General features: G+C 43.8%; 1 protein-coding gene across 8 annotated transcripts in view; it reads left to right on the forward strand.

Annotated features, from left to right (window-relative positions):
- The window catches only part of neo1a (neogenin 1a), a 189,956-nt gene that overhangs the window by 109,529 nt on the left and 59,173 nt on the right, over positions 1–21,254 (forward strand). For 7 of the 8 annotated variants that reach the window (XM_034159883.1, XM_034159902.1, XM_034159925.1 and 4 more), the window contains exons 6-9: positions 2,143–2,377; positions 5,882–6,036; positions 16,040–16,188; positions 18,921–19,059. In XM_034159883.1, coding sequence (XP_034015774.1) covers positions 2,143–2,377; positions 5,882–6,036; positions 16,040–16,188; positions 18,921–19,059 — 678 coding nt within the window. The remainder of the gene's footprint in view (positions 1–2,142; positions 2,378–5,881; positions 6,037–16,039; positions 16,189–18,920; positions 19,060–21,254) is intronic. The other variant, XM_034159909.1, reaches the window with a different exon arrangement.

Below are 21,254 nucleotides of genomic sequence, written 5' to 3' on the forward strand. Positions count from 1 at the left end.
CAGGAACTTTTAAACACTCAAAATGCCTTTTTTTTTTTTACTGAATTTTGGGTTTCAAGTAAGAAATGTTGTAGAGGCTCTGAAATGCTCACATCGCCCAATAGATGGCAACAAAAGCTGCCCAAATGTGCAGCAAGGACTCAACTTTTTGGCAAAAATAAGATTTAAAAAAATCGACTTACAGTTGTGTTCCTTTGCCTTTACTTGCCTTCCATTAAGTTCAGATTAAATTTTTGATGAGCAATTAGATGGACTTGGTAAGATTATGCGTTTTTGCACCAACACAGCGTCTCCTTACATTTACATCTCATATTATCAACATACGAGGGCTGTCCGTAAAGTATAGGTCCTTTTTATTTTTTTCAAAAACTGTTATGGATTTCATTCATATGTTTTTACGTCAGACATGCTTGAACCCTCGTGCGCATGCGTGAGTTTTTCCATGCCTGTCGGTGACGTCATTCGCCTGTGAGCACTCCTTGTGGGAGGAGTCGTCCAGCCCCTCGTCGGAATTCCTTTGTCTGAGAAGTTGCTGAGAGACTGGCGCTTTGTTTGATCAAAATGTTTTCTAAACCTGTGAGACACATCGAAGTGGACATGGTTCGAAAAATTAAGCTGGTTTTCAGTGAAAATTTTAACAGCTGATGAGAGATTTTGAGGTGATTCTGTCGCTTTAAGGACTTTTCACGGTGCGAGACGTTGCGCAGCGCTCTCAGGCGGCGTCATCAGCCTGTTTCAAGCTGAAAACCTCCACATTTCAGGCTCTATTGATCCAGGACGTCGTGAGAGAACAGAGAAGTTTCAGAAGAAGTCGGTTTCAGCATTTTATCCGGATATTCCACTGTTAAAGGAGATTTTTTTAATGAAAGACGTGCGGACAGGTCCGCGCGTCGGGACGCAGCCGACGCGGCGCGGCGGCACAGGAAAAACACCTCCGTGTTGATAACCATTTGTAAAATCCAGGCGGCTTTTGATGGCTTTCAGTGGAGTGAGTATATGAGAAATTGTTTATCAGCTGGAGATGTTCCAACTTGTCCTCAAGGCTTCCAACAGAGGTGTTTTTTCTGTGGCGGAGCATCACGGCGGCTGCGAGCCGACGCTGCAATCCGCCCGCACGTCTTTCATTAAAAAAATCTCCTTTAACAGTGGAATATCCGGATAAAATGCTGAAACCGACTTCTTCTGAAACTTCTCTGTTCTCTCACGACGTCCTGGATCAACAGAGCCTGAAATGTGGAGGTTTTAAGCTTGAAACAGGCTGATGACGCCGCCTGAGAGCGCAGCGCGACGTCTCGCACCGTGAAAAGTCCTTAAAGCGACAGAATCACCTCAAAATCTCTCATCAGCTGTTAAAATTTTCACTGAAGACCAGCTTAATTTTTCGAACCGTGTCCACTTCGATGTGTCTCACAGGTTTAGAAAAAATTTTGATCAAACAAAGCGCCAGTCTCTCAGCAACTTCTCAGACAAAGGAATTCCGACGAGGGGCTGGACGACTCCTCCCACAAGGAGTGCTCACAGGCGAATGACGTCACCGACAGGCGTGGAAAAACTCATGCATGCGCACGAGGGTTCAAGCATGTCTGACGTAAAAACATATGAATGAAATCCATATAGTTTTTGAAAAAACAAAAAGGACCTATACTTTACGGACAGACCTCGTACTTACAGGCCTGTACACAGAATAGTACACATGGTATTTCAGCACCATGGCCGCTTGGCATGAAGATGAAAGTGGCATTGCTCTGCGCAGTGCGCTGCTTTGTGGCGGGTGTAAGATAGGGCCCAGTGTGGTGAAGCGTTGTTGTGCTCCGTCTGGCTGTACGTTAGAGAGCTGTGTGTAGATGTGCATGTGTAGTCTCCCCCTTGTATTGTGCTTTTATTTGTCGGCTCTTGTCAGTGCAGTAGTACTGTTTTATTTCTGTGTTTTCTTGTCATACCTAAAGTCTTTTTATGTTACGTTGTTGTTATTTTGTTTTTCTTCTGTTTTTTTTCTTTCCTTTCTTCCGTTTCACTGTCATTTCCATTTCCTCTCCCCGACCCGTTCATTTGGGACGCCTCCGTTCTATATTCCTCTCTCTCATCCCCAATGCTGCCGCTGTTTCCTCCTTCCTTGTCCTTCCTTCTCCTCCTGACCCAAAGACGTAGCCCTGCCCTCTCCTGTGCCCCCCTCACTCACTCCTAACACTACTGACCATGTAACACCAGGCTCCAGAGGCGCCGCCAGCCCAGCGGGCCCCGCCCCCTCTGCCCCCAGAGACGTCGTGGCCTCCCTGGTTTCCACCCGCTTCATCAAGTTAACCTGGCGCCCTCCAGCCGAACCACATGGGGACGAGTTGACCTTCTCGGTTTTCTACAGCCAGGAGGGCACCAGCAGGTAGTACACAGGCTCTACATTACACAACTTTAAGGAGAGCACCGACAGGTAGTACACAGGCTCTACATTACACAACTTTAAGGAGAGCACCAACAGGTAGTACACAGGCTCTACATTACACAACTTTAAGGAGGGCACCTACAGGTAGTACACAGGCTCTACATTACACAACTTTAAGGAGGGCACCAGCAGGTAGTACACAGGCTCTACATTACACAACTTTAAGGAGGGCACCTACAGGTAGTACACAGGCTCTACATTACACAACTTTAAGGAGGGCACCTACAGGTAGTACACAGGCTCTACATTACACAACTTTAAGGAGAGCACCAACAGGTAGTACACAGGCTCTACATTACACAACTTTAAGGAGAGCACCGACAGGTAGTACACAGGCTCTACATTACACAACTTTAAGGAGAGCACCAACAGGTAGTACACAGGCTCTACATTACACAACTTTAAGGAGAGCACCTACAGGTAGTACACAGGCTCTACATTACACAACTTTAAGGAGGGCACCAGCAGGTAGTACACAGGCTCTACATTACACAACTTTAAGGAGGGCACCTACAGGTAGTACACAGGCTCTATATTACACAACTTTAAGGAGGGCACCTACAGGTAGTACACAGGCTCTACATTACACAACTTTAAGGAGGGCACCTACAGGTAGTACACAGGCTCTACATTACACAACTTTAAGGAGAGCACCGACAGGTAGTACACAGGCTCTACATTACACAACTTTAAGGAGAGCACCTACAGGTAGTACACAGGCTCTACATTGCACAACTTTAAGGAGAGCACCTACAGGTAGTACACAGGCTCTACATTACACAACTTTAAGGAGAGCACCTACAGGTAGTACACAGGCTCTACATTACACAACTTTAAGGAGAGCACCGACAGGTGGTACACAGGCTCTACATTACACAACTTTAAGGAGAGCACCGACAGGTAGTACACAGGCTCTACATTACACAACTTTAAGGAGAGCACCGACAGGTAGTACACAGGCTCTACATTACACAACTTTAAGGAGGGCACCTACAGGTAGTACACAGGCTCTACATTACACAACTTTAAGGAGGGCACCTACAGGTAGTACACAGGCTCTACATTACACAACTTTAAGGAGAGCACCTACAGGTAGTACACAGGCTCTACATTACACAACTTTAAGGAGGGCACCTACAGGTAGTACACAGGCTCTACATTACACAACTTTAAGGAGAGCACCGACAGGTAGTACACAGGCTCTACATTACACAACTTTAAGGAGGGCACCTACAGGTAGTACACAGGCTCTACATTACACAACTTTAAGGAGAGCACCTACAGGTAGTACACAGGCTCTACATTACACAACTTTAAGGAGAGCACCAACAGGTAGTACACAGGCTCTACATTACACAACTTTAAGGAGAGCACCGACAGGTAGTACACAGGCTCTACATTACACAACTTTAAGGAGAGCACCAGCAGGTAGTACACAGGCTCTACATTACACAACTTTAAGGAGGGCACCTACAGGTAGTACACAGGCTCTACATTACACAACTTTAAGGAGAGCACCAGCAGGTAGTACACAGGCTCTACATTACACAACTTTAAGGAGGGCACCTACAGGTAGTACACAGGCTCTACATTACACAACTTTAAGGAGGGCACCTACAGGTAGTACACAGGCTCTACATTACACAATTTTAAGGAGGGCACCAGCAGGTAGTACACAGGCTCTACATTACACAACTTTTAGGAGGGCACCTACAGGTAGTACACAGGCTCTACATTACACAACTTTAAGGAGAGCACCGGTACAATCAGTGTAAGAAAATACTAAAGATTTGGGTTACACACCAATGCCCCACACTGCAGTCTGTCCATGCATTTAAATAACATTCATATGAGCAGTAAGAATTAAGCACATTAATGTGTCAAGTATCAGAGGTCCAATGATACGTATCGTATCGAGTTTTGAGAAATTATCTTGAGCCCTAAATGGATTCTTGCATTTTTATATTGTAGATATTTCACTTAAATTTATGCACGAGAAAACGTTTGTAGGTCTGATTTCCTTAGTCCAGCAAAAAGTCACCATCAGTAACTTGTCCAATTTTTCATCTGACAGCGCTTCTATGGGCGCTTGAGATGTCTCCTAGAGCGAATAATCAATGACGTGACACATAATCTGCCAATCAAATGACAAGGATCTGTTTAGGTGTAATGCAATACAGGTTAGGGACGTGGGCGGGGCTAAAGGTGTCATAGCGTAGCATCCGTGTGTAAAACTATATGTTATATTTGTTACACTTAACCAGCTGATTCTAAATAGTTCAACTCTTCAGGCAGGTCGATGAGTTAATCAGTGATCTCACCTGTTTTGGGTGCATAGTAGAAATGATACATGGTGGGATTTTACTGGCTTTTCCACCTCGAGCCACAGCAGACCTGTAAAATGATTTGTCACAACTTTTATGCCCCTCCTGACACAACCTGCTCCGTGTTTGGGTTGATAGGGTTCTAATCAGGAATAGTTTTCACTATCTGTCATCTGTCATTGAACTCAATGGACGTCGACCTTGTTTGACATTTACTTTGGAGACCAAACATTCAGCACAATCAAAAAGATTCCATTTATTAATCCTATTTTTTCGACCAATAATTTGTATCATTTTTTTATTGAAATTGGAGCAACTTTAACTTTTGACCCCTGTACAAACTGAAACTGACCTTTGTCACCACTTTTGCTGTTTTTAACCCATAACTCCAGAACATTCAGTCATAGATAGTCCAGACTATACCTTTGTGGAATTGTTATGATCAGACAAATAATATGATATAGTTTTCAACATGATTGGAGTATTTTTACATTTTGACCTCTGAGTAATTTTTCATTGACCCCTAGCTGGCTACAGCTACCACCCTGTCATGGCTATCATACATTTTTGTGTAGGCCATGATATACTGAGCCTGGATTCTAAGTGTCGTTTGGTCACCTTCAGTGGTACCAATCAGGTCAAAATTGATGACTGGCTCCTGGACTAATAGATTTAAACAATCTTATTTCAAGAAATTATCTGTCACCAAGATCATTTCCCTCAGATTTATTGTCTGTATCTTGTTTTTAGACACCCCCTTTTTTTTGCAGTGCAGAGAGTACAGGAACAGAAAACATACTTATCGTAATGTGTCACATGTGTGACCCCCCCCTTATTTTTTGTCATTATTAAAGAACATTAACTTCTGTGTTTTCTTCCTTTATGCTTTATGTCATTATAACTGGGTTTGTTTGTTTTTCTCATCATTTTTGTGACTGTGATGTTCCTGCAGAGGTTGGGGGGGGGGGGTCCCCCACAATGAGTAAAAATGGGACTGGAACAAAAAGAATTCAGTTGGGGTTCACAGGGTTAGAGTGTGCTGGAGACGCCCTTAAAGGCCACGTTACACATATTATTAGCATGAGTGTCATTAAAGGTGCGTGTCTGTGTGCGCGCACAGAGAGCGAGTTGTGAACACCAGCCGTCCCGGAGAGATGCAGGTCACCATTCAGAACCTGATGCCAGACACCAAATATCGCTTCAGAGTCGCAGCCCACAACAGCAACGGCCAAGGAGAGAGCTCTGCTGCGCTGAGAGTGGCCACCCAGGCTGAAGGTGAGGCACACACACACACACACACACACACATAAAGGCCGACTGCAGCCAGCGGAGTGGAAACGCGCTGGCAGAGGCAAACAGGATGCACATCAACATTCAAACAAGTACATATTCATTCACACAGCGCTCTGCACACTGAAGGCCGTTCAGCGCTGTGCGTCGCGGCAGACCACCCGGCGACACAGCAGAGGAGCGCAGTGCGCTTTCCTCACAGGCCTCGGCTTGTTTACTGCTCAACATTTTACAGTATGTCCTTCTCTCTGCAGCTGCGTCTGAGCACAAAGTGTTTGAATTCAGGCTTCCGTGTTTAAATTTTAGCTGGAACTGTTTTCTGCATGCGGGCTCCCCGGGGATGCACGTTTCATAAATAAGTAATCCATCTTTTCTTGCTTAAAAATCTGTGTAGGTTTGCTGTTTATCTCTTGCTCACTCTCGGCGCTCCGTCCTTCCGTGGAAGAACAGACGCTTCCCGAAATATTTGACAGTTTGTTGTTAGCAAAAAAAAGAAAGTGCAGTTGTATCTTCCATTGCTGTGACAAAACTCGTTATTACTTAATAAACTGATTTCCTGTGGTGAAGTTACAGACAAGAGTAGTCCGTGTGTATGTATGTCAACAGAGGGTGATGGGATAAATTACAGCTTCAGTTCTTTTGTTAACACAGACATGCACCTCAATATGCTGTTTTCAAATGTCAGATTTAGATTCACTCTAGGAGCAGAGTTAACTCTCTTCCTGTACATTTGTCTGCTGCGCTCAAGATTATCACTGCACAACTTAGCTGCATTTAGTTTGGCAGGAGAACGCGTTCTCTCAGGTAATCCCCAAGCAGCTCCTGGCGTGTAGCGAGCGCCGTGCATGGCAGCACCCTGACATCGGTGTGTGAACGGGTGAATGTGAGGCATCTCTATAAAGCGCATTGACCATGAAAGCACTATATAGCAAAGGCAGTCCATTTACTTGTGTTTGTTGAGTTGTCCTAAAATTCTGTAGAGACACGTTACATATGTCACAGGGGTGAAATATTATCCAGTACGACTGGGAAATCGATTTTAAAGTTATAGATATGACTACATCAATCCACGGAACCCTGAATCTACCAACATGTACTATGTGGCTCACTTCTGATGTTACAGATTAGTTGAGTTAAGCTTGTTTCACTAGTTCCTTGTCTTCAAGCTCAAAAGTTCAAATGTCGTTTCGAGGCTCTTGTGGGACTGCTCACAGGAACATGAACTTTGCCAAATCAAAACAAAAACATCTTGCCCAGCAAACAGTGGAACAGATAAATGTACCTGTTTGAACTTTATGTTGGGCGGCACGGTGGCTTCGTGGTTAGCACTGGTGTCTCACAGCAAGAAGGTTGTGGGATCGTTTCCCGTCCTTTCTGTGTGCAGTTTGCATGTTCTCCACGTGTCTGTGCCGGTTTCCTCCGGTTTATTTAGGGTCTGCTCCTTTTTCTGCCCCTCAGCAAGGCAGCGTCTCTGCATCTGGAGTTGGTCCCTGAGTGCCAGACTGTGGCTGCACACTGCCCCTAGTGGTTGGATTGTGTCTAACTGTAATTATGATGGTTAAACGCAGAGGACAAATTTTGTTGTATGTATTTATGTACAATGACAATAAAGGCTCTTCTTCTTTTCTTCTTCTACTAATGGTTCAGACACGTCAAGTTATGTTAAGCTGTTTACACAGTGCTAACAACAGCTAGCTTCTTCTTCTGGGCTTCTTATGTCTTGTGCTTTCTGCTGCTGTATGTGGTGCTGCCCCTAGTGGTGAACAAAAAGCAAAGAGAGAGAGAGAGAGAGAGAGAGGCAGCGCCAGCGTCCTGCAGCACAGTAGCTCAAACGTGAAGGAGGTTCCATGTTTTTGTGAAATATTTATTTGAAGGTAAACAGTCATATTTTTGGCTTATGCTAATTTATCATAGAATATTAATGTCTACAAAGATTGTATTGGTTTGCATCATATTGCACCGAATTTGAATCATTCCACAATAAAATCTATTGTCCCAAATCACATCATAGTTCATGTATCTAGATACATGTTGGATCATCCCATAAAGGAGAGATGCACAGCCTGAATAGGCCTTAAAAGGTCACATTCAGGTCTGTTTCTCACTCTTTTACTAGTACAAGCAACGTACAGGTTAGTGCACATACCCTGCACTGAGTGTTGCTTTTAATTCTGAAATTCCTAATTTGATATGGATGCAAATTCCTGAAGTGTCCAACAGATGCCAGTCTTTGTCAGATGGTGACACAGGGTGTGACGGCTTCCTTTTCATGCACACTCCTGAACAGTGTTCAAAATACAGATGTTTCAAAGGATTTAAAATGAACTCTGAATGTAGACTGACCCGTCAGGAAACAAAGGCAAGATAAGAACTTAGAATACAAAATGACTTTGGAAAACAAGGAATCTTGGAACGTGAAATCCTTTCACGTTCCAAGATTTCATGAATACTATGTCTCCTAAACATTTTCATGCCTCCACTGGCTTGTCATCTGGACTAGCCGCCTTTCCACTCTTCACCCTCTTCATAGTTGTCCTCTCTTCCTCTGTTGTCCTCTCATCCTTACTAATCCACTCCACTTCCTGGTTTCCAGTCTTCTCTTCAGGTCCTCAGTGTTCCACCTTCCTTCTCAGCACTCATTTTACACTCAACAAAAATATAAACGCAACACTTTTGGTTTTGCTCCCATTTTGTATGAGATGAACTCAAAGATCTAAAACTTTTTCCACATACACAATATCACCATTTCCCTCAAATATTGTTCACAAACCAGTCTAAATCTGTGATAGTGAGCACTTCTCCTTTGCTGAGATAATCCATCCCACCTCACAGGTGTGCCATATCAAGATGCTGATTAGACACCATGATTAGTGCACAGGTGTGCCTTAGACTGCCCACAATAAAAGGCCACTCTGAAAGGTGCAGTTTTGTTTTATTGGGGGGGATACCAGTCAGTATCTGGTGTGACCACCATTTGCCTCATGCAGTGCAACACATCTCCTTTGCAAACATGCTCAATGGGTGACATGTCCGGTGAGTATGCCGGCCATGCAAGAACTGGGACATTTTCAGCTTCCAAGAATTGTGTACAGATCCTTGCAACATGGGGCCGTGCATTATCCTGCTGCAACATGAGGTGATGTTCTTGGATGTATGGCACAACAATGGGCCTCAGGATCTCGTCACGGTATCTCTGTGCATTCAAAATGCCATCAATAAAATGCACCTTTGTTCTTCGTCCATAACAGACGCCTGCCCATACCATAACGCCACCACCACCATGGGCCACTCAATCCACAACACTGACATCAGAAAACCGCTCACCCACAAGACACCACACACGCTGTCTGCCATCTGCCCTGGACAGTGTGAACTGGGATTCATCCATGAAGAGAACACCTCTCCAACGTGCCAAACGCCAGTGAATGTGAGCATTTGCCCACTCAAGTCGGTTATGACGACGAACTGGAGTCAGGTCGAGACCCCGATGAGGACGACGAGCATGCAGATGAGCTTTTGTGCAGAAATTCTTTGGTTATGCAAACTGATTGTTTCAGCAGCTGTCCGAGTGGCTGGTCTCAGACGATCTTGGAAGTGAACATGCTGGATGTGGAGGTCCTGGGCTGGTGTGGTTACACGTGGTCTGCGGTTGTGAGGCTGGTTGGATGTACTGCCAAATTCTCTGAAACGCCTTTGGAGACGGCTTATGGTAGAGAAATGAACATTCAATACATGAGCAACAGCTCTGGTTGACATTCCTGCTGTCAGCATGCCAATTGCATGCTCCCTCAAATCTTGCGACATCTGTGGCATTGTGCTGTGTGATAAAACTGCACCTTTCAGAGTGTCCTTTTATTGTGGGCAGTCTAAGGCACACCTGTGCACTAATCATGGTGTCTAATCAGCATCTTGATATGGCACACCTGTGAGGTGGGATGGATTATCTCAGCAAAGGAGAAGTGCTCACTATCACAGATTTAGACTGGTTTGTGAACAATATTTGAGGGAAATGGTGATATTGTGTATGTGGAAAAAGTTTTAGATCTTTGAGGTCATCTCATACAAAATGGGAGCAAAACCAAAAGTGTTGTGTTTATATTTTTGTTGAGTGTAGTTCCTGTCAATCTGTGTGTTTGTCAGAATTTGCATAAGAAAGCTCGCTCAAGCAATCCAGCTGCATATTTGCACAGTGTTTAACGTTCATTAACCTTGAGATGCAAATCTGTCCTGATGCTGTCACAAGCTGTTTCCCGTCAGACCAGTAGTGTCCAGAATGACGCCAGCTGTCACAGACATTTCACGTGATCCAATTTTATAAAATCTGAGCCACTGAAGGTTAGCTGTTCCAAAAATGGAATTGTTTAGCAATCAGATGTAGCCTGAACAGCAATGCTGCATTAACGCATTAGCTAACTGTGCTAGCCTAGCCCAGTCATGTGTGTTAATATTAGCATGCAGGTTTTGAGTGTGTTGACCTTTTGTGTCAGTAAATGTTTTCTTCTCATACGCGTTAAGACTCGAATGCTGCTCATGTTGTCGTTTTCTAAAAATGCGACCTTGCAGTTGTGACGTTAGACAGATTTGCATTCTGATGAGTTGTGCACTAAGAATAGCCAGTGTGGGACGACCACAATACATCACTGCATCACCAAAGCTTCCAAACGCATCCCTGAGGATGCACAACCTCATTAGGGTCTTTTGACTGGAGGATACCTGAGTTCTGCGGCGATGCTGGCGTGCTCCTCCCCACGGCAGCCGCTCCGTATCGCTCCGCTTCAGCCGCTCTTGTAAACGCTATGAAGGGATTTCCCACCTCGGAGAGGTTGACCGTTTTTCACCTTCTAGCTCAGCTACAGCTCCATCACTGTCAGTTTGTAGGTCAGCCGCTGTCTCCTTACCTGTGTCCTTGTTGGAGGTCACTCACACACACACACACACACACACACACACACGCACGGCTCACCATAATGCCTGCCAGCGGGCGTGCCACTGCCCACGGGGATGGCAGTGAAGGTGGGCTTTGCCTGTGCACTACATCTCTGTCCTGTGTGTGTGTGTGTGTGTGTGTGTGTGTGTGTGTGTGTGTGTGTGTGTGTGTGTGTGTGTGTGTGTGTGTGTGTGTGTGTGTGTGTGTGTGTGTGTGTACTTGTACTGTAAGAACACATTTCAGACTGTTGACCTACATCTGAGTGAGAGCCGTGAGTACACGAACTAGCCTCGGATCACTGCTCACACACACACACACACACACACACACACACACACTTAGTTACTGCCATTATATTTAGTTTATTGTGACATGTAAAACATTTGATTCTGCAGAGTGTGTGTGCCAGCGATGCACTGATTCGATCCGTGTATCAGTACACATACTGATACTGAGCAGACTTTGTGTACGTTATAATGTAATCAGTGTACAGTCATACAATGCATCCACAAAGTATTGTAGTATGACTAACTATTTTGTTTTATACCCTGTGTTGATTTGTATATCAGTTATGTTATAAATTCAGTTTTGTTAGTTCATTTGTGTTGGGAAGGTGTCGTAGCACGGACCCACAACAGGGGGCGCAAATGAACGGACAATGAGTAACCCAAAAGGTAACAATTTAATGTTGTGATAATACACAACGAAATGTACAGTAATTTGCACAGTCAATAAACACCAGGTGACGTGTGGGCAGGCTCGAAGATAGAAGACCCCTGACGAGAGAGAAGCCGCGTCCCACACGGCTTCCACCACCAACGGTCTGAAGAACACCGGAGCCGCCAAGTCCCGAGTCCCCAGGTGGCCTCTGTCTTCGGCTGTCGACCCTGGTACTGCTGGCAGAAAGCAGAGATATGATGTGTGAGTGTGAGTCCGCACACTCAGTAATTCACAGTCCAAAACACAGTTAGGAGGGAGCTCCTCCACCTCCAATCACACACACTCGTGCAGCTCCTGGTCAACCACTTATCTGGGTTGGGGTGTGAGGCGAAGCCGTCGCTGTCACACCAAACGCCAATCCTCCAGATAAGGCACCACTCCAGGAAAACGGCTGCAATAGAAGTACAGGTTAAACACACACAGTGTTTGTCAGCAGAGAAAATTACCTTGTTACTGGTAGTCGATTTCTCGGCGAGGAGGTGGAGTTGCAGTCCGGCTTTTATGGTGGTGATGATGATGAACGAGTGACAGCTGGTGCAGGGGATGAATGACAGCTGTCACTTCTTCTGGGTCTGGCGCCTGGGTCTAGCTGATAAAAGTGCTCCGTCGCGATGTTTCGACCGTTAGAGGTCTTCCTTAGGCATTGGAGCACAGTAAAAAAGTAAAAAAAAAAAAAAAAAAAAAAAGTAAAAAGGTAAAAAAGTAAAAAAGTCTTGAAAAAGACTGTTAATTCAAGTCCAAAGCAGCAGGTAGCAGACTCTGTGTAAACAGTCCCAACAGAGAGCCAAAATTCTGATCACAGCTTTTAAGACTTGGTTTTGACAGAAAGTCAAGATGCACTTTCCAAATCACTTACGTGTGGAACGTTGACTAAATTACGACTATTAAAGCTAAATGTCAGGCAGCTCTTTATCACCTGCTTTGGTTGGTGTTGCTGCTGCAGGTTACAAAAGGTAACATTACTGTTTTTGTTTAGTTTTTTAAACTAAGCTCTCCTTTTTAAATGATTTAACCCCTTAAAAGCAGAGCCGAGCCATTTGCATCACTTTTGCACCCTTTTATAATCACTATTTCTCACCAAAATCACAATATAAGGATATCTGCTGCAAGCTGCCCTGTTTGAAACAAAATGAGACCAGCATGATGTTTATGATATCACAATACCATTACAAGTTTGGTTTATTTCATTGTTATTTTACATGTTTTAGCCTTATGTTAGTTAGTTCTCATTTATTATCCCCCTGATATGAAATCAAGGGGATATAGCGATCAATATGTCTGTCTGTCTGTTTTCAATTTTTAGCGCAATATCTCAAAAATCAATTGGCCAATTTCATTCATGATTAATTTAAGGGTGTACTTGGGTGATCCCTGAAACCAATCGATTACTGTGACCTTAGGGTCAATTTCAAGGTCACAGCAAGATATTCAAGATATTGTTATTGCCACCCTTGATAACGTGATAGCTCAAGAACCAGTTGACCAATTTTATGTATATTTCCCCCAACACATTTTATTACTGATTTGTGGGGACCAGAGGGCATGTCTTCTGCTGGTGACTCTTATTAAAAACTAAACAAAAATGTAAATATTCTTAGGGGTCAAAGGTGAAATGTGTCTTCTGCATTTAACCATCGTAATTACAGTTAGACACAATCCAACCACTAGGAGCAGTGAGCAGCCACAGTCTGGTGCCCGTGGACTAACTCCAGATGTAGAGACGCTGCCTTGGTCAGAGGCAAAGAAAGGAGCAGAGCCTACAACCTCAATTACAATGAAGTTGGGACATTGTGTAAAATGTAAATAAAAACAGAATACAATGATTTTCAAATCCTCTTCAACCTATATTCAATTGAATACACCACAGAGACAAGATATTTAATGTTCAAACTGATAAATTTTAATGTTTTTGTGCAAATATTTGCTCATTTTGAAATGGATGCCTGCAACACATTTCAAAAAAGTTGAGACAGATCAACAAAAGAATGGGAAAGTTGATGAATATTCAAAGAACACCTAACTGGAAACAGGTGAGTGTCATGATTAGGTATTAAAGGAGCATCCCCAAAAAAGCTCAGCCATTCACAAGCAAAGATGGGGTGAGGATCACCACTTTGTGATCAACTGTGTGAAAAAAATAGTCCAGCAGTTTAACAACGTTTCTCAATGTTCAATTGCAAGGAATTTAGGGATTCCATCATCTACAGTCCATAATATAATCAAAAGATTTAGAGAATCTGGAGAACTTTCTACACATAAGCGGCAAGGTAAACATACACTGTCCCAGCTTTTTTGAAACATGTTGTAGGCATCCATTTCAAAATGAGCAAATATTTGCACAAAAACAATAAAGTTTATCAGTTTGAACATTAAATTGTGGTGTATTCAATTGAATATAGGTTGAAGAGGATTTGAAAATCATTGTATTCTGTTTTTATTTACATTTTACACAACATCCCAACTTCATTGGAATTGGGGTTTTAAATTGCAGCCTGGAATGACATCACCCTCGAGGGAAATGCAAGTTGGAAAATAAACCTCCAAGATTTTCGAATCTGGAGTGTTTGGCCGACCAAAGAAGATCAGATGGCGGAGTACTTAAGCAGCCGTCACACTGTGACAGACAGAGGAAACATAGCAGCAACAGAAATGAAATCTTGATATTTGTTTGTGTCCACTTTTGTCCTGTACAAATCCCATTCTCATTCCTTAAATGCGTTCCTTGTTAGCTCATGTCCGGCGAAATTGGCAGAACATTTTGTTCATGCTCAAAACTTTGAGTGGACGGAGAGCTTCCTCTGTGCACGTTTGTTTACAGTTGTGTACTGTGCTGGTTTGGAACTTGACAGTGGACCATAGATGTTAGATGTATCTGTGCATTATTTGTTTGTCTTCTGTTTGCATTCAGAAGTGCTGCACACCCACATTCAGTGGTTGTCCACTTATTCATCAAGGCTCCAAATACACCCAAGGCCGGTGAATTAGGTGGTTTCTGCCACCGGACAAATGAATTAAATACTCACTAATCATTTACTCAATCCATCACCGTGTCACTACACCTTAACATGAGTGTGATGTCGTGGTTATAGCAACATCTGCCAGGTTAGCCAGTGTTAGATGGTAAACATCTTACGTGGTCTTTCACACATATAAAGAACATGCTACAATTGTCCACAGACAGCAGTAAGACAGTACTGTGTGCACAATTTATTAAACTGGACACAAAAAAGACAGAAGTACTAAAAAAAACAACAAAAAAACAATAAAAACTACAGTTTTCACTGCTGTTGCTGCTGGGAGCAGCCAGCGTATGTGAGGTTCAAACAAGTTAATGAGCTGGAATTCTGACTTCAGAGGGAGTTCTGGGGGCGTAAAGGGGAAAATTTCAGCCCCGACAGGAATCACTCTGTCCATCTGTCTGTCCATGAGTCCTCCAAGCAAAACTCCCCCTAAAGCAGCCGGTGGACAACAATGAAACTTGACACAGTGAAACTCCACACGTATGAAAAGGTGCATGAAAATAAAAATAAAATAATTGCAGTCGCTCGTCGTCAAGGGGACACCTGTTGATGTCTTTTGTCTGAAGGTTGACCAATTTGTTAGTACATCCAGGCGAGTTTTGTGGAAGAGCAGGACGGTTGTTTAATGAGTTCTCACAGATCGCAGAGCGCAGAGATGGAGCGCTCCAAAGGAATGTTTGGGTTTCACCAGTCAGAACCCTCTGTCTTCCTTGTTATACTTTTCAGTGTAATTTCTCAATAACTCCACCTGCTGGTGTGGAAAGAGCTCCTATCACAGCCACTGATGACTTCTTCTTCTTTCAGCTTCTCCCATTAGGGGGCGCCACAGCAGATCATTGGTTTCTATCTCGCCCTGTCCTCTGTATCTTCCTCTGTCACATATTTGCACTTATCGCTGCCTGAAAATCCACCAGCAGGAGTTTTTCTCTTCTGTTCGGTGCACCTGAGGCTAAAGCTTTGTAGATATTTTCAGCAGTGTGAGAAAATAAAACCTCTGCTGCCCTAAACATAAAACACACCCTGACACCAGAGGAATCCAAGAGGCACATTATTGTGTTTGTTGTTGCAACACACATCATCACAGCCGGCGTCTGTGTCCAGAGAGGAGTGCGCGGTGTCCTCAGAGCTGCCGTGAGGTTGGAGCTGCTGCTGACTTGGGGAAACACTCTGAAGTGGCTGAGTCCAGGCGCCTTTGACAGCAGAAAGCCATCATTTGTGTGTTCCACATGTAACATGATGCATCAGATGTGTGTAACATTGAAGACAAAACAGAAAAGGTTTGCTTGTTCATTTCTGCTCTCTTCTTTCATTGGTTACCTAGTACAAGTGCCTGGCCCCGCCCCCAACCTGCAAGCAGTGTCGAACTCGCCTACTTCCGTCTCCCTCAGCTGGGACACGCCCCCCACCGGCAATGGCGAGATCGTCACCTACAAGTTGTACTACACAGACAAAAGTCTGGGCACCGAACAGGTGGGACGTCATCATTAAAATGTACCGTAGGAGGGACCCGAGTGTGAGTCAGTGGGCCGCAGACAAGCTGAGTGTTGGACTAGAATGGATTAGATCAGGTCATGCTCTTTACCACTGATTGGTGCCACCTATTTGCAGATGTGTAGTCTGTGTTTATAAGACGCCCCCATGTTTTTCAGATGTATTTATGAGGGACAAAGGTTGTTATAATTGGGCCAATACAGCATTTGGTTTTGTTTTCTTGATCACACAAACTATTTGAAGTCTTCCTTTTTTAAGTCTTCAAGGAAAATAAACCTTTAATTGATCATTTATATAGTAACTGTCAGATTAAATTATTTGCCGCTCTTTTCCCACATCGCTGTTAAACAGCAGGATGATTTAATTTCTATTTAAGCGTCTTACAAAGTGTCCGTAGCAGATGATGTCTGTGTGTTTGTCTCTAAGACTGAGGTTTCTGGAGCCTCACCACACTCCTGCGTGTGGCACATGTCCTTTACATTTGGCACTCAGCTGCATCTGAATGAAGTCCAGTGTATACTTATTTTTATTGTAGTCCTGCAATAATCCTAAAAGTTAATGAGGTTTATTGATATTAAAACATTCACTTGTTGGACAAACCTTCTCCAGGCTCGTCACACAACTTCACCTCAGCCAGAGTCAATGAAAACCAGGGGTTTAAATATAAATATATAAAAAGAAAAAAGTTTTGCAGTAATAGTAAATAAATTTACAAATTAGAAAAATTTGGATTACGTTTTATAATTTTCCCACAGCACAGCCAGTGAGCTAGACGTCACTGTGTGTGGAGAGTTTGTCACTCACTCAGTCATGCGACATTCAATTTCAGTTTATTACATTTATACAGTAGCAGGCACAATTCCGGTAATCTGCTAATTAGCAAAGCTAACTTTTTTGTGAGCAGATTAGCTTTTCAGCTAACTTCAAAAGCCATCAGTGGACCAGTTAGATGCCGCTAAATTTAGTTCCGCTAATGTTTTTTTTTTTTTCCATAGTTAGTAAGGGTGAAATACATTTGTAAACCCTAAAATCATACATGTTTGTTCCAGTCTGCTACATATATTGCAGCACTCAAACAGCTGAGAGGAGCTGAGCTCAACTGTACTACAGCAAAAGCAGGGCTTAATTTGAGGGGGAGCAAGCCGGAGCGCGCTCCGGAACCTCGGACATTGGCTCCACCAGCTATTTATACTGGATCCGTGATCCGCCACCTCTCTTGACTAACAAAAAAAAAAAAAAAAAATCACCGCGATTGCTCTCACTGCCACTCATACCGCCCTCCTGTCTGCTGTGCGGAATTGCGCCAAATCTGGCAACAGGTCCAGAGGCTGCGCTCGCTGTTTTGATCCGGATGTTGACCGCAGCTGCAGAGCTCCGTGGCCACCGAGAGAGGACTTGGATTCTTTGCGGGTCCCGCATCCGTACCCCTGGAGGCAGTGAGCAAAGGGAGAGCCGCGCTTTGTGTTCTGCGTGTGTCTGTTTATAATCTTCTCACACAGAAGAAAAAAGATAGTGTTTACACAAGAGAGAAAAGTGAGAAAATGTGATGGATTTCGTTTATCGCGGGTTATTTTTAGAACGTAACTCCCGCGATAAACGAGGGACCACTGTACGTCATTAAACAGGAATTTGTACTCTATCCGGATTTGGTGTGACTAGTGTTATTAGGCCTACAATACATGCCCAGTTTATTTTCGGTGTGGCGCACAGCGTTGTTCGCTGTGTTCGCAACGCTTTGCGCCACACCGAAAATCACATCGTAGATTGTGATGTGATTAGGAGTCTCTGATCATTTAGCAAAGATCCCAAGCAGCTCTGTGGCCACAGTCTTTGTTCTGCACCCCACAGAATACCACCACTACACATATTGTGTGAAAGAAATGGGAAGTGATTCAGGCCTCTTTTTTTAATTCACTATTTTTTCCTCGGTGCAGGTCTGATCCTGTCAGAGAGCACAATCTCTAGCCGGTTAGATATGCAGCGGGTCCCAGCAGTAACGGTGCGTGAGCCGGCAAGGCATTAAAAGTCTTTAATATGATAATGAATTAAAGTTCAGCCGGTGCGCTGAGTAATGACGCTTCACTTCCCCGGAGAAAAGAGCCGGAGATGAAGTGGAAAAGGCAAAAGATGAAGATAATGAAAAGAGGGTCGAAGACGGCCATTGTGCTCAAAAGGACAACGGAAGTCAGAGTGCGTCTCTGAGGACGAGGTCGTCATCCAACCCAAGTACAAATGTGACTGGACGATTAGAATTCCATCGTGTTTGGACTTTTTAACTCAAAATGTCATAAGGACCGGCCTGAATGTGAATGGGCTTGAAACAATTAGACAGTGAACACTGTGGCTAATTAATAGTAGCACTTTTTACACAGAATTACACAGTGAATTGTTGTTTGTGTGATGAAGTCAACAAACTGATAAAATCATGATAGACGTTAAGTTTATCTTGGAGTTTTGATGGCTGCTTTAGTTTGTAGAGTGGGATTAGGAGTTACATGTTGACCTGGGTTTGATTTTTCCCATCAGGCTGCACGTTTGTGTCCTTAGACAAGACACTTAATCTGCATGTTCTCCGTCTACCCAACTGCAAATGCGTATCAGCTTCTGGGGATGAGCACCTACCTTAGGGCCCTATGTAGGATTTACTTCTTCTTTTTGTTAAACTGTGACCTTCATAAAGTTGAATTGTGTTTTTAAATTCTGCGTCTCAGGACACTGACATCGGCAGTCAGTCCTACACCATGACTGGGCTGAAGAAGAACACAGAGTACAGTTTCCGTGTGGTGGCCTACAACAAGCACGGCCCAGGTGTCTCAACTGAGGATGTCACCGTGCGAACCCTGTCTGACGGTCAGTTAGCTGCTGAAGGCGGCCCGCCTCAACTGCTTCTACATTTCTTGTGAATACTTACAGAAATTATAAACATGAACACTTTTGATGTTTTCGCCTTCCATTGTAGACAGACATTATTTTTCCTTTATGTGTCACTTGAGTTCATTTGAAAGGACGCTGTAGGGGTCATGAGGTTGCCCGCGTTGCCCTGTGTGCTGTCTTGCAGGTTTTTGGCAGGAGTAGAAGGTGTCATGGGGACTCGTATGGGTGTTGTGATCATTGGAGTGTGTTGGGTCATGAAGTCTCCCTGGGTTCTACCTTGTCACAGATTTATGTGATTTTCATGGACAGAATTTCAGTGTAGAGCTGTTGGACTGTCCATGATGATGGAATCAGGAATATACCTCTGCTTTTTCATAACTTTCAGTTCAGATTGTGATGGTTTGCATCAGCACCTCTAAATCTGAGGAGATGAACTTTCCATCCAACATGAAAGCATTTGAGCATCTTAGTTGGGAATTAAATGGAGTGTGAGATGAAGAGTCAGATTGGAGCAGCACGAACCTTCTGAAGAGGGAAGTTAGCCAAGAGGCAGTTTACATGTCAGTTTACTCCCAGACTGCATCTTCATAAACCAGACAGCGACAAAAATGTTGAGATTGTGGAACTTGCTGCTCAGCAGAAAACAAGATGTCCCACTTCACTTCAGTGGAAAAGTACAATTGATGGGCAGCTGCAAAGTTTCAACTTACTGAATGTGAAGAAGGCCAAGGACACACCCCCGTTTCCCTTGGATGTGGCAGATAGATGGCTACTTTCGGGGGGTTGGGTTGGAGCCTTTGTCTGCCTGGGTGGTGGCGATCTAGGACACCAAGCGATTTTGTGGCGTGGCCACCAGAGCGTGCTGACCTCAGACATCAACAGGGGACGCCTTCCTCTGTTAAGTGTTTTCCTTTTGCTAATGCACGCAGTGTTTGGACAGTTTGGCGTGAAGTTAAATGCTTCAGCTGGTGTTTTCCCGTCATGGGATGATGTATATGATGGTGTGTTGCTGTGAGAATGTGCCATGGTGACGGCTGGCGGCCTACTGCCCACCTTCAGCTGTCAGAAAAACATTGACAGCTGGCGTTGTCTGACTGCTAATATGCAAATTCTACTTTAGCGACACGACAAGGAGCTCTGACATCTGGAAGAAGCTCAGACTCGCTCTGATGCTCCTTCATGATGAACGGAGCCAGTTTAGGTCATTTGGGCATCTGATATGAATGCCCTCTGGATGCTTGTCTTTGGAGGATTTGTGCTTATGCCCAACTGCCAGGACCGGTCAGGTTAGAACCAAAACATGCTGGAGGCATTGCATGTCTCACCTGATGTTGGAACACCTTGAGATCCTCCAGGTGGGGTTGGTGGATGTGAGTAGAGCCAGGACTGTCTGGACGTCCTGAGTGAGTTGGCACTATGACCCGTACCTGGCTGTGTAGTACAACAGGGATGCATAATTAGGCCTGCTGCAAAAATGTTTTGCCAGAGAACACAGCAGCAGTGTGATGGACAAAAAACAAAACAAAATCTGCAGCAGACAGAGAAGAAGCACTCATTTTTTTTTCTGTACCTTTTTCTTTTTTGTTAACATCTATCAAATATATTTTTTGTCAGTAATAATGATGCAGCACGTGATCAGAGGTGATTGATTCCATTTAAGTATTAGACATAGAGCTGAAACCTGCAGCAGTAGAACAAGATTCAACTCCTCTGTGACTGTTGTGTCTGAGTGGAATATTATTGTCACTGTGCAGGTCGTCATGGTCAGAGAGGAAATTAACACAAACAACTGCAGCGCTAGAGGGCAAAGCCACCTAATGTGCAAATTGTGTTTATGAAGAGTGACTGAAAGAAGACAAAAACATCTCAACACCCAGAGCTCTTTGCTGAATTCAGTTTAACGTTATTTGGAAATTAACTGCAATAAGATATTATATTATTTTGTAATGTAATTACAAAATAATATTTATTTATATAATAATGCAGTCGCCTCACTAATGAAGCAGATAACGGGGCTAATTAGCAAGACAATATCAGCAAGTGCTTTTCTTTTTCCTGTCTCACTTGCTGTGGTCAGAATTCAAGCCAAAAAAGTCACATAGTCAACATGCTGATTGACAAAATGCATTTAAATCATTAAAGACTTTTCGAACCTGCAAGTGCAAAGTTAT

This window comes from Thalassophryne amazonica, chromosome 2, assembly GCF_902500255.1.
Source record: "Thalassophryne amazonica chromosome 2, fThaAma1.1, whole genome shotgun sequence".
Lineage (NCBI taxonomy): Eukaryota > Metazoa > Chordata > Actinopteri > Batrachoidiformes > Batrachoididae > Thalassophryne > Thalassophryne amazonica.